A 14782-nucleotide genomic window follows, 5' to 3' on the forward strand; every position below is an offset into this window, starting at 1 on the left:
TATGCATACTTACACATACATTTATACATTAATCTGAACACAAACATTTGCAAAGCCTGTAAAATCAGAAGATGAACAGAACTAAAACATGGTTATATTTATTAGCTAATACACCGGGGAGCCCAGGAAACCCCAATGTTTTAATTTTTACTGTCATTCTAGATGATTTACAGCTTCCTTTCTCTCTCTTTCTCTCTCTTTAACCTTTATGTTGTCTACTAATCACCTTTCACGATCAGAAGCAAAAGGAGGAAGTACCACATTTGAAATAACTTTCTTAGCGGAACATTCTTAACAGATATTTACTTTGAGGTGATTTCTGATTATAGCTAAAATTGAAGTAAACACAGAAAAAATACAGTGCTGCTGGAGGACACCAGATGCCAAAAGAGTGGTGCATCAGTTTGTTAGAAGAGGGTTTTTGCTTGGGTATATTCTAAATAAACAGTAATTCAAGCTTTTTTCTTTAAATTTCGTAGCAGCTAGGCTTCAATCTGTAGCATCCTTTACTGACGGACAATTTTACAGAAGCATTTTCCTGACATTGGCAACATGTTAACTGTGCATGTTGTTTATCAATTTTCTCATTATTTTTTCATGTGTTCTCCACTTAAGAGCATCATATATATTCAGTAATGCCATAATTATTTTTACCTAGCTTTTTAACAAGTGACATTCATCCAGCATACATCCTTGAAGAAATGTCTGGCAGTCTGTATACAACCATTAACGCACACAAGCTTTTCCATGTCCTTCTTGCACATCTGTTTTTGTAAATCAGTCTCAATTCCATGAAGTTTTTCCTTGAATACGACCTGGTACTTTCTAAACTGTCTACAGCATCTAAAAATGGATCAAAAGATTTCAGATTTCCGCTCTCTCACATCATGTAAATATGCCATTGATCAAAATTGTTTTCTCCAAACCAACTTTTAGGTATCTCAGTGCTGTTTTCTCTTTCCCTCCTCACACCATCATCAGAAAAGCAGAATTAATTTAATCGGGGTCTCATCAGCCATCAAAATAAGCCAGACAGCAACTGGATAGCACGCGCAAACCCAGTGCAATTAATTTTAAAGGAGAAGATATTTTGGGGTTACCATTTATTCCACAGAAATCCCTCAGCGTTTGCGTATCCTCGTGCACAGGCACCCACCACCCCATTTCGTAAGAGCCAAAGGAAGTTACAAATATGTTTTAGAAAGAGATTTAACTGCATAGTCAAGAAACAACATGAAATTACTTTCTGTTAACTACAAGCAGTTGCTAGAGGCAGAGAAACTGTAACTTGGGGGGGGCGGAGATAAAGGGGGAAAAAAAAAAAAAAAAAAAAAAAGACATGCAGATTTTGGACTCTGAACACCAGCAGTGACCAGTGACTCTCCATTTTGTCCTGGTCTACTATAAAAGTAGCAGCTCACCCTGTAATTGTTGCCCCCCTCCTACATCTGGGGGGGGGCAAAGCCTGCTCCATGCTCGTGCCGCGCTGGGCTGCCGCAGCACAGACCGCGATGCGGAGGGCACCGCAAAGGGACCACCAAAACGGGCCTGTCAGGCCAGGTGTGGACTGGGCTACAGAGTAAAATGCCTAATGAAGCAGCAGGTAAAAAAGTTTGCCTGCTCCCGGCGGAGGCGGTAAGACCAGCGAGGCAGCGGTGCCACACTGTTGTGATGCAAGCTGCTGCCAGCACCAGGGCCATACGGACATTGTGGAGCCGTACACATGGCCGTTAGGGTATGTTTGTCGAATGTTGATGTCACCCAAGTTCAACATTCAAAAAATAAGTTCAAACTGAGGGCCTAACTTCACTCCCCCAAAGCCAAAAATTCCGAGGGATGCTGCCTTCTTTTGCCATACGTGGGTGCTACAGCATACGTGCATATATCGTGCAAATCACCCACTGCTCTGAGACTTCTCCAGTGCTGCAGTAAAATAGCACCAACTTTTCGGCATATGGCTCTACGCTACTCATCACTTTGTATGGGTCTTCGGTTCCTTTGAATTCCCTTCATGCTTGATTTTTCAACATCTGAAACCAAATTCAAGGTAATTCTGTCATGGGGATAGCAACTTTCCTATTCACATGACAGGACCTAACAAGATGTATTAATATTATAGACATGATAGACCCTCTCAGAATTAAATCAGTGAATACTTTTAGGGAATCCTAATCTGTAGATTATTAACATGATCAAGCATAACTTGAGAAAGTTACTGTCTTAACCAATGCAAGCTTCTGGCTGCTCCTAACACACGGATCATTGACAAGATAAACTAGCAGGTCTGGGAGCGACATGGACGATCACATATGCTGATGCCAGCGCAGAGCTCTGTAGGCTGCCGTTGCTAAATACCTGTGACATTTTACCATGCAAAGCATTTGTCTGTTAAAATGCAACAGTTTCAGTACTACTAAAGCACATAATTTACAAGCAGCTACTGAGTGGACATTTGACAAGTAAAAATGCCATTCCTAGTTAGGATACAGGCGCAAACAGTTTGTGGACATTTACGCTCTACTGACATTTCACATTTTTTCCACTTTGCAATACGAAAATGCACCAAAATACATTTTACGTTACCTACATGAAAGCGTAGTTTTTACATGTTTACAAATGTCTGATAGATCACAGGCAATTTTTGGTTTCCTATGGAATTTTGAAACTGACTCTTAAGATCTAAAAAAACAAAACTGAGAAAAAACACCTTTATATCAAGGCCAGAGGAATAGTTTTCAGGAATTTCAGGGAACGTTAATATGGATATTCATACACAGAATTTACTGCAGAAAAAGGGCACATGTTTTTTTCTCAAATAACAGCCTGGTTTTTTTAAATGCATTGAAAATCTCACTCTAGCTTGAAAATTCTATTTTCCTTATTTAGGTGCTTAACACTAGAACTAGTAAAAATTCTTTAAATGATCATATAGGTTCACCTTTTCAAAATAAAGGAGAGGTGAAAATTTCTACCAAATTTGTAAGCATTAAAGAAGACAATCATCTGAATCCCCCCCGTTAAAAGAACTGCATTTACGTATACGATGGGGAGCCATGCCAGCAATCAATCTTACCACAATTGTCCTGTTTTCTGTTTAATTAACCAGCTACCCAACAGTTTTGGTGTATCACAAAAATGTGTGTCACAACAATTTTGGCGCGTGTTGGGAGAAGGAGGAATGCACATGGCAGTCTCCACGTTGAGAACAGAGGAACTGCTGCCTGCAAGTTTGCAGGGGAGGGAGCAGCTCTCTGCAGTCATGGGTGCATCTTGCCACCAGGATTGCTGGCACTGCGTTTGAAAAATGTCACGCGCTGCAAAAATAGCTTCCTGGGCATGCAGGGGTCAGCTAACCACAGATTTAAACTTTCAAAATATTAAAATGTATTGATTTCCATGCCCTGCACTTCTCCTTTTCCCATTTAACGGCAGGCCCAAAAGGCGTTGCTTTTGCAGAAAACACAGCGTTCCTTCAATAACAGTAACATGCATACTGCAGTCAGGGATTCTCTGAAGGACGCCGCTTCTCAAAGACAAACGCTTCGAGGAGGTTATTTGGAACCCCAAAATCAGAGAATTGGAAGTGACTTGGTTCAGTCAGCCAAGCTTTCTGTTTCCCTCCAGTCCCAGACTGCCTCCAGATATAAATCAAAGTGCAATTTCTGGTCAAGTTGTACTCAGTCTTTAGTGGTCCACTTCAAAAGCACCTTTTATTTTATTTTCTGGGGAGACAGATGAGGAAGAAGAGCATGAGCCGGATAAATGTTAAGAGGAAGCAAGGATGCTCTCTACAATGCCTACACGATTAAGGTAGGTGGCAGCTGGTGACGGCGCTGCTGGAAGGTTGCACAGCCCACCCGAACGGCCTCTGGAGTCTGGTCCAGCCTGGCAAGAGCTGGATGCTGACCTGGGGTAATGACCTTGAGCCCGGGCTGTCGGAGCAGACACCAGCCAGGGATCTGTCCTCTGCACTAAAAAGGCACCAAGACACCATTGCTCCTTCTCAGGAAACAAAGTGCAAAGCACAAAGATATGTCGGCATTTTACAGATAACCGCTTTGAGCCTTCTATTTCAACTTAACCGGCACACAAGACACACCCCCACCCCCACCCCCCACCCCTTAATTATTTGGTAGTCATAACCAGCCGAGGGTATTAGTTAAAAACTAACATTTTCATGAAAAGGCAAACTCTAACCAGTACTTTTTGTAGATGTTCCATATTTAAAGTTACTGAAGCTATTCTTTTTCCTGCAAATTTTAAAATCCAGTTTTCAAGTAAAAATTGGGAAAGAACTCTATCTAGCATGCTTTTGTACTGAAAGCAATAGCATACAGCTTTGTACACATAAACACACACTTACTTCTGAAATCCTCTCTCTTTTCTGTAAAAAAAAATATCAGAAAGGATACTGTCTTTCGTCAACTACAATTTCTTTGCAACAGAAAAAATATTTGGAGTTTATGCTTCTGGCAGCCTCAAAAAATATCCAAGACTTGAAAGAAAATGGTAACTAGGGAGAAGTTATAATCAGTAGGGGAAAATAAACACAATGTAAAATAAAATCCAAGGGACCCTCTAGACAGCTTACCAAACCACCTCTAACGTACTTAGTTTCACCAGAACAATTGTGCAGGGCAGGCAGGCATTTCAGAAGCATCTCTATCACAGAACGGCACTTGCACAAGCGGTAGAGCTCAGCCTTGAAGAAAGTATGTAGATAATTTAAAAATAAAATTGCTGCTGGTGCTATCCAAGACCTGCCCTACCTCCTCCCCTGGCGAAAGAGGCTAGCACGCGTTTTTGGCGAAGATGAAATCTTCGCGTACCTAAGCACCAGAACGGCACCGCTCCCTCAAGGGCAAGTGTGGGGACAGCATCACCCTCCAGGTGTTCATGATTCCGCTACAATCCACAGGAGGGAAAGCCATCCTTACCCTAAATTCATATCCTCAGGAATTTTGGGTTGCCTTCCCTGTGAAACATCCTGCCGAATGGCTATGGAAGCGTTGGCACACAAGGACCCGCTCTGTGAGTCCGAAATACGAAAAAATACACTGTCTGTCACATAAACCAGGTGGTAATTTGACTGGAGTTAACAGAAATAACCTCAAACCACCTGGAGAGAAACTGGCCAAGTGCTGAAATACTTCACGCAAACGCAATGATCTCATGGTCCGCAGCCCCACGTCACGCAAAGACTGGAGGAGCTGGCACTGCAGCCATGTTCACAGCCACTGCAGCAGCCCCATCCCTGCACACGGGGAAGCCAGGCTTAATCTCCTCCTGAAAATACTTCTAAACCCATCCTTTCCCTCACTGCACAAAACCTACAAAGCTTCTCTGGAAACCAAATGCTCTTTCTCTCCCAAGCTTAAATGTTTTGGGTTTTTTGGTTGTTGTTGTTTGTTTTTTGTTTTTTGGGGGGTTTTGTTTTGGTTTTTTTTTTTTTCCCCAGAGTGAGTCAGATTTTAAGTTTTCCCTTTCTGCAAGTCACATTTGAAAGGATACAGATTGACTTTAAGCAACGCTGCTTACATTTTCATTTCCGAAAAAAAGTGGCAGGCCATGAGGAATTTTAATAATGCACACAAAGAAATCCGAGCGCAAAATTTAAACACAAAAGATGCATTGTCCCTTCATGTCTTTTACGCACAGAGGCCAAAACAGCCAATTCCTGGTTCACCTTCTTTTATGTAAGTGGATTAAAAGTAAGATTAACAAACTGTCAAAAAGCATGTTAAATGATAGCTTCTGCTAGTTAAAAATTCTGACGGTTCTAAAACTCTGTTGGTGGCCATCTTGGCCTAGGAGCTTTAATATATACGAGACTGGTGAAGGCAGGGGATGGGGGAAGGAGTCCTTACGTCCAGAGCAGTAGAGGGAGAGGAAAAGGTTATTAAAAATGAGCAATCCCTGCAGAAAGAAAACACCTAGTGCGAGCAGGATTTGGATTTTAACACACAGCTCGACACTGAGAAACACGTCAGAAACGTTTAAAAAATTGTGCTCTGCCCATTTTAGGGACAGAATTTCATTACTCTGCGGATATTTACTGAAGAAGACGCTAATACTCGCAACAATATCTCCTATTTGATTATCGCAGCCGCACCTTGCTCCCGAGCCGGCCCAGCTACGCTCATTGCTGTGTACCACAAGTCCCCCCCGAACAATGAAGCAGTGCAGTGTACGTAGGGAGATCTACGCAGCCAGCACGTCTTCCATTTGACATGGAAATACCGAGGTGGTCATTTGCACGTCTTCTGGGTACCCTCTCCAGTCCCGCCGCGCAGAAGGGGGCTGAGTTGCACTTGAGGGGGCCTCGCTCAGAAGAAGCGCAGCTTCACGCCTGAAGCAAAGCACAGGTCACTACGTGCTAAAAATAAATTTCCTTTGCATTCTGCCACGATGTCATCCGTTGGGTGGAAACGTGACCGCTCACGGCAGCGCAGTGTCTCTACCCGCACCTTCACAGGGCCACTCCAGCGGCAAAGTTAGGGGTCCGGGGCCCATTCGGCTGCAGAGCGCGAGCCGCTTCCTTCCATGGCGCGGAGCCCCGGCAGAAGGCCAGCTCCAGCCGCGCTGGCCACCTGAAGCCCCAGCTGTTGGCGGTCACGGCAGCTCCTGTACCTCGGGACCCCGCTGGCAGCCCCACACTGAACCTCCGAGCCCGGGGGGGCTGCGGGACCCCTCACCTCAGCACACCAGACCCGCTTAAAATGGCAGCTGCCACTGAGCATGCAGTGAGGCAGCTGGGTAGCCAGTCGGACTCAGAGGGACGCTATTGTATTTTTTCTCAGAATGAACCGCAAAACTGAACCAAACACATGAAAATCGTGGGGTGCCTTCATCTCCCAAGTTTTTCCACTGATGCCCTTTTTTTTTTTTTTTTTTTTTTAATTTGAGGACTACAGACTGGCCTCCACTTCAGTGCGGAATACTTAATAAATGCCTCTACCTTTACGGCTGAAATCCTAAATAGAGGAGAAAGGGAATGAAAAGGCTCCAAACATTCTGAGGATGAAAAAGCCCTGCCAGGAGCATCCCCAATATCCTTAAGACGAAAAGGGGATGTGACGGCATGTCCTTTGCAGCACAGACTATATTTCTCTGGGTTTGTGGAGCATCTGGCATTTAGACAGACAAAGTTGTAATCTAAGCTTCCTTATAATCATGAACAAAGCGCTTTACAAGACCTTCACATGCCTCGCCTGTGAAAAAAATTTCACACATCTTATTATTTACACTGCAGTAAGCTATGATCAAAACTGTTTATCCTGGATCTGCCAATGAAGTCCTTGTGTTAGTATCTGAATTGAAAATAACTCCTTTGATAAATGTAAGCAGGTATCAAAACTGACCTATTTATTGCAAATAGATATCTACAGGAAGAAAAACTTAAAATATGTTTTGACAAACCTAATTTCCCTTTTCTGCTACAGGAGAAATACACAGAGAGCAGGCATAATGAAAATTATTTGTAAAAGTTTTAAATCACCATCTTAAAGAGGTTATTAAATATTATTTTAAACCACAGTGGGAATTGGATTGTTCTGCTGACTTTGATTGGCTCCTTGCAGAATAATTCTAGTTAACAGAGTTGAAAGAACAAGTTAAAAGAAACTAACTTCATCCACTTACAAAGCTTTGATTATCATAGAGCCTTTAAATTTAAGCTACATTGAATACAATATGATAATCTTTTTTCTATCAAAAGGCAAATTAAAATATTCTGCTCATAATCCTTTTTGCCATTTCAACCGCTCCTAACATTTCTTGCACTGGCAGTCTATTTTGGTTGGAATAAGACATTTCTGCCCATACAACAAATTATTTGTAATGTGCCAAAATTTGTCACCACAGCTAATGTAAACAAAAACCTACCACCATCCATAACAACAGAATGGATTTATTATTTAGTCATTGTTCTAGTCAATCCACGTTTCTGTGCAGGGGCTTCAAAAAGTCAATAGATGGCAGTCCATCTCTTAGGAAAGAGCCAGATAATGAATAAAATCACCAAAAGCTTCACAAAAGAGAAATGTGGAAGGCTGTGTGTTTTTTCACAAGCATTCACAGCAATTAACTAAGAATACTTCATATAATGCAAAACATTTAGACAAACTTTGTAACGGCTGCCTGCAAGCAACGTTATAAAAACGGTCTTTCATGGCAAACCTGAATGCCTTGTTTTATTTCCGCTTATATGTACCTGCATGTGTGACATCCATGATCAATTTACCAAAATCAATTTAAATCTAGGGGTTGTATCCATGGCTAAAGCACAGGAAAAACTCACTGTAGCCTTGGTCTGTTTGCTAATGATCAGGTAGCCTCTGCAGCACAGCAACAAACACGACACTACCTTTCTTCAAACTTCTGTTTCTTTTCTTTAAACTGTAACCCTGCTCGTCCAGAAATACTTTTTCTAAACCAGGAAAACTATAAACTAATTTCTGTAGTGAAATACTACTATGCTGATATGAGAGTAAAAGACCTCAGCTTGTTAGTTAATGATCCTATCATTATATAACATACATTATTGTAACGCAGAAGTTTTGATCCTTGTGAGAACACTGTTTACTTTTGTTCTGCTTTGGGTGCAAAAGAGAATATTTAAATGGAATAATAAAAGCTGGGACTCACATCTAAACAATTCAGACAATGAAGTTTCTTGAGGTTTAACTCATTTTTCTGTATCACAAACGTCCTTCACCACACAAATTTTTAAATTCCACACTTAATCTGACTACTAATGTAACTTTGTCACTCAAAGTGAGCCTTCCCAGGCAAAAAATGGAGATGTGCAAAGCATTTCCCACATTATCAGAAATGTTGATTATTTACAGATAATTTTCAGTTCACTGCAAAATAAAAAAAAATATTTATCAGTAGCTAGGGTCTGACTCCATGTCAATTTGTCTTTGCGTGCCCACATTTGACCGCATTTCAGAATGTCCCTAAAATGCACTAAGAATTTCCAAATTTTAATAATACACTCGGTACTCGTAACAACTACATTTTCTAACAAGAGCTTGTTTTGACAGATATTTCTGGCTTTATACTAAGTAAAGTGTAAACTCCAAAGCTTTTCTACAATATTCACAGATAAAATTTCCTACCTCAGGTACCTCAAATTCTGCCCTAGTAACCACTGGGTGAGGTTTTAAGCTCCCCCACACTTTTTTCCAAAAATATTTTTTTTTCTAAGTGTTGACTGCAACTCATTTTTGGGGGGAATTTTCAATGGCAAGCAAGACTAAAATTAAATAAAAACTTACACCTCAGTAAAAAGAGAACCCAACATATTACTACATCTAATATACCTATCTGATTATTAGACTCCAAACATCATAAACAATTCAGAAATAGTTTTCACATGCAATCTTAGGAATTATAATGAAAGACAGTATTTACTTTTTCCTTCATGCAATTTTAAAAAAGCAAACAAAAATACTCAGTGAATGTACCTTTTGCTTATAATGGGGTTTTATTTTGAAAGTCTATACCAATTCTGTTTAAAATAAAAGTAAATGCTCAGAACGCGTGGAGGATTTCCAAAGCAGATCTTTGTTTTAAAACCATTATGCAGAAAACAGAAGCGAGAGGTTTTAAGAACCGATTTCTCCTGTTCATTGACTTTAGAAGCAAAACCAGAAAAAACACCATTCCACTACCATGAAGAGGTGGAGGAAATTAATTATAAAGCACATCCCATTTATTGCTCCAAAGAAAAAGCCCACACCAAAGACGCATAAAGAAAAGTAGTGGACAAACTTTTCCACTTTGTTTTGAATGGACAGCAGTGATTAATTGTAACAGCTAAATACATACGAGGTTGATCTGGAGAGCAATGACAGCAAAGGTTCAGATGAAGTGCAAAAATCCTAATCTTCAAAGGTGTTTTTATGTGCAATAATTTTATAAATAAATATGTTTAAGATTTGTGATACCAATCCATTGAATACCGTCTTCACCAGTTAAATACTGTTCCAGGTTTAAATATCAGCCAAATTTATGCACATTTTGTTTTATTTTTATCTCTGTTTTACATAGGAGGAAAAACCTTAAGTAATACACTGGTACAGTTCACAAAGTGCTATTTTCTTGTCTCAGTGATTACAGATCAACTAATGCAGGCCAAAGAGGCAGCCATAGCTATATCCTTACCAATTAGAAATCATTCTGCAAAAGTTTATAAAGTGTATTTGCTCAATTTAGCATCTCCACTCTAGCTGAGGTTTATTTTACTCATTTAAAAAGAAAGCTTTGTCACACACAGTGATTAATTACCAGCATCTGGGATATCTGAGATGGGATTATTGCCTCTGCTCTGCATCTCAACTTAAAATTTAACCCTCTTTATATGTGTAAATGTAGCCACCGAGAGGAGAGAGTGCTGCAAGGCACTCATTTAATGATTACAATATTAAAATGAAATCACAGGTTCTAAAGATGTTTAAAAAATAGTGACAGTGTTTCATTGCATTCTTCAGTTCAAAAACTCTTCAGATGTTTATTATCTTCTCACAGAAGATGCTTGTCTATATTTTATGGTCAGCAGTTCACAGAAGAGTAAATAGGTTGGGTGTAGAAGAAAATAAAAAAGGTGTTTCTACTTACTGTTAGGTGATACTGCCTCCATATTTCTGGGCAAGCCTGGAAAATAAAAATATTGATCAGCTAGGAGCATGAAACAAGGTGCTTTACAGCCTGTTGGTTTTGGCATAACACAGTATCCACCGGTGTCGGTCACAGGAAAATAAGAAGCTTAACTGAAAGGGTCTGCATTTCAGCTTCAAAAACCTGGCTAGACAGTTTAATTGAATTTTACACTGGTTTAACACACTCCCTGCCATTGTCAGAAAGCCAGTAACAGTTTTCTCTCTCCCCTTCTTCTCTGAAGGTTAGAAGTTTGGGACAGTAATGTGCTCTTAACTGTAGTAAGTATTAATACTGCAAAACAAACAGGAATGAATTTAAATTCTACATTTTCTGACATTTTATATTTACAGAATGTTTTGGAAATTAAATCACAAGGTACCTTCCTTTCACGGAGGAACAGAAATATTTTAGTATTTTTGTACATATCTCTTTCCTAATCAAAATATAATTGTTACATGTAATAATCCTCAGTAGCCTAACGTCAGATGAGTTGTAAACAAGAGGCATAACAGATTGCTTTAACGTTTCTATTTTTACAATGGCTTACTTTATTTTTTCTTTCTTTTTTTTTTTTTTTTTTTAAAAACTTGCCAGACTTGCAAACAAACTTGTAAGTGCAGCCCTTCGTAAAAAATTTCGCAGAGCAGATTTTTGAATCACAGCAATAACACAATAGACCCGAGGAATACAGAAGAGAGAGGAAAGAGGAAAATGTGGATCTTCTTCTACAAACAAAATCAGACTGTGTTAATGATCAATAAGACAGAGGTTACTTTCTCAATGGTTCTTAATATCTTCAGGAAATTTACAATATTTCTGTCTTCCACAATGACCCCCAAGCCATAAATAAACGCAAAAAATAGTGGTACTTTGTCTGTTAGCCATTTAAGTGTTTAAGGGAGTGTGCACACGGTTACTTCAATGGAGGTCTTGCACTTTTGTTTAAAACATTTACCCTTTTATGAAAATAGCTCCTTAATCATTTGAACAGTTAGCAATTTGGTTTGCCAATCTCAATTTTCAGTATTTTATGAAGAAATATTAAGTTATTCCATGGCTTCTACATAATACGCTGTAGCTCCAATTTCAAACATTGAAGCCTCATGACTACTTGCAAATGAGTACTATTAACATTTCTTTAGATTTCTAATAAATTTTTCACTCATGCCTAAATTCTGGCCTTCTTTTCGTCTGACAGAGCATGTTAATTAAGAAAGACCCCACTCAGCAACCGATACCAGCAACTGAACCTCTCAAAAAATAATCCAAGTTTTTGACTGTCACTCTACGGCACATACAGCATGTTTTTCCCGGATGTGATGGAAATTATATTATTTATTATTCATTCCATCAGTAACACCATTTTCTGGCGAAAAATCTACAATCTGTTCTGTGTAATAGTTCGACATTCCTCCTCTTACTCAAATTCTGCATGTAAATATTTGAGTTTTATATTAATATTTCTATAAAGAAAATGTGTGAAGTACATCAGATCTCTAGCAGAGGAACAGGCTACAACATTTGACAGTTTGAACACACTCAAGCTGTCTTCGAGTGCAAACAAAAGGATTTTCCTCTGCTTTGCTAACTTACGTGGGATTTGAAGGCGCGATACATGAACAGTCTCTAGCGTATAAAAATACTGTATCAAGGGCTTTGCCTTCTCCCTCAAACCTGTAAAAGGTTTCAACTGTACAGGAGACTTTTGCTGGTTTAGCACAGGGGTAGCAAGCACTTATTTATACATTAGTTCTGGATAGTTTTCGATTACCACAGTGTCCCCAGACTAATATGGTTGAAAAATCACAGTCAATGAGTTGTCATATACCGGCAAAATGCCACTCTGTGATATGACCTTTACTCGCACAGCAGCTATTTACTAATATTTAAAAAAAAACCTCCAAACCACTTTATTTTTTAATTATAGTTTGGTTGGGTTTGGTTCCCCCCCCCCCCCCCCGCCCTTGCTCTGGACACAAAGGCATCACTTACAGCGAAAATCCGTAACTTGGAGTAGGAACGTCCAGTTGGCACAGCTCTTACCACTCTTACCAAAACACCAGGAGAGGCACAGTCCCCCCCCCTCTGCAGTGCTATCAAGAGGTAGGTTTTATCATCGCCATCTTTTAAGGATGTTTTATGGCTGTGGGAAAACTTAGGGGAGGTAGGAAGAAGGTGGCAAGGGAAAATTGGCCAAGCATATTTCTTCATTCAGATGGTGATTCAGTGCAATACTTTTCATGGTCACAATGATCACTTACAAACTTCAGAAGTTGAATACAATAGTTGAAAAACGGATGCCTGGCTAAACAACTGCTTTTTAGCAACAATGCTTTTAACTAGGAGTCTTATTACCTTGCATCAGCTCAGAGTTATTGTCTGCATCTTCTATCACAGGATGACAAAATGTATAATTAACAATTACTGCCAAATACTGGCTTCTCAAATGAAGCAAAGAGGTTCGCTATGGAAGACAGCATAACCAAATACAACAACCACCGAACCTGTGATTTTTCTTATTTATTTAAAAGTACTTAACCATGAACGGCCCTCATATAAAGAAAAGCCCTCGTGGTACACAACCATGATGGTAGCGTGATGAACTGCATTAAAATAAAATTGCATCTATTTCCTGCCCCAGTGGTCTGACCTTACGAGCATGTAGCTGTACCAGTGCAGAAGGTGCCTGCGGCGGCTGGCAGCGCTGCCACAGCACAGCCGCAGGACGCGCTGGCGAGGTGCGCTCCCCCGCACCTTTTGCTGTGCCCGCCGGCCTCTCGCCGCACGAGTGCTGGGCAATTAATTTTCCCAAATCCGCGCTGTTTTCGCTGCGGCCCGCATTCAGTTAATTTGGAAGGGTGATTATTCATATCGGAGCCTGATCCGGCTCAGGCTGCCTCAGCAGATGAATCGAGGCTGGGTACCGCACGTTTTGACCCGTATTGAATTTTATCAGGTGCTAATTATTGTTTTACCAGAACAACGGCTTAATGCATCTGTTGTTTAATTCCCACTTCCCCATTCTCAAACGTGAACATCAAAGAAAATAAAACACTCAATCTCAAACAGCCCCTGACAGCAGACCAGGACTCGAGTGCTCAATAGACAAGGCCCTTGCCACCAGTTCTCATATTTCCACAACAATGAGCAAACACAAAAACAGCACTAAGCGGCCTTTCCTCCTTTCCGCTCCCCTTGGCCAGTCGTCTGCCTTGCGCCGAGAGGGCCCTCGACGGCAGCCCTGCTGGGAGCGCGGCGCGGGGGAGAGGATTAGCCTCGCTAACATGCGAGCATTTGCAAAAGGGAAGGAAAAACCCCGCTACTGTATTTGGCGTATGAATAACCAAAATGCACGCGCTGACAGGAGACCAGGACGGGCCTGCAGCTCCCCGGGAGAAAATGTAGCTGTGATGAGTGACAGGGCTTTCAGGAAATATGTTCACAATCACAGACAGTGAAGGCCATGACCTAGATCGTTTAAGAGCTTGTCTTGTCAAATTATCAAAAGCTTCTTCGTCTCTGAATAAAGAGTGACATAAGTGAGTGTCAGAAAGCTGCAGGCTGACAAGCCAAGCATACAATAACAGCATGCACGTCACATACTTGCCGAACACCGCCACGGCTAGCGGCAAATCTTAATGAGAGCGCGGCTGGCCCAGGAGACTTGGGTCCCTGCTGGCACAGCTACTCATCTCGCAAAAATCCTTCAGCTCCAAGTCAGTTATGGTCTGACACGACGACTACAATTACTAAACACAACTTTTTAACAGAATCCTCTGGTGCTTTGTCAAAGCGGCGGCTGCTAGGAGCTGCCCCACCGCAAGCCACCACAATAAAACAAAAGATTTGCCAAAACACGCACTTTTCATCACCTCCGCATGGGAACTGCGGCAGAGAGTGCACAATGCTGCTCTTCAAAACCACTCCTGCACCAGCAGATGTCGAGACCTCGAGCCGCGCCGCCCGCGCAGGTGGCTGCCACTGCTAGGACAGACGCCAGTGCCCACCGGGCTCCTGGCAACGTCCGCTCGCGCCAGCCATGAGGTGGGCACCAGTGTGCCGTGAGCGTGAAACGTGGGCAGTGTTGTTGGGGAGCAGGGGGAGAAGGGCAAACCCC

At 41.2% G+C, this 14782-nt stretch overlaps 1 protein-coding gene across 4 annotated transcripts in view; it reads right to left on the bottom strand.

Moving 5' to 3' along the window:
• LOC130142596 (zinc finger CCHC domain-containing protein 7-like) overlaps positions 1-14782 on the bottom strand; it is a 120060-nt gene that overhangs the window by 14592 nt on the left and 90686 nt on the right. For all 4 annotated transcript variants that reach the window (XM_056324833.1, XM_056324829.1, XM_056324830.1 and 1 more), the window contains exon 8: positions 10624-10659. In XM_056324833.1, coding sequence (XP_056180808.1) covers positions 10624-10659 — 36 coding nt within the window. The remainder of the gene's footprint in view (positions 1-10623; positions 10660-14782) is intronic.

Source organism: Falco biarmicus, chromosome Z, assembly GCF_023638135.1.
Source record: "Falco biarmicus isolate bFalBia1 chromosome Z, bFalBia1.pri, whole genome shotgun sequence".
Lineage (NCBI taxonomy): Eukaryota > Metazoa > Chordata > Aves > Falconiformes > Falconidae > Falco > Falco biarmicus.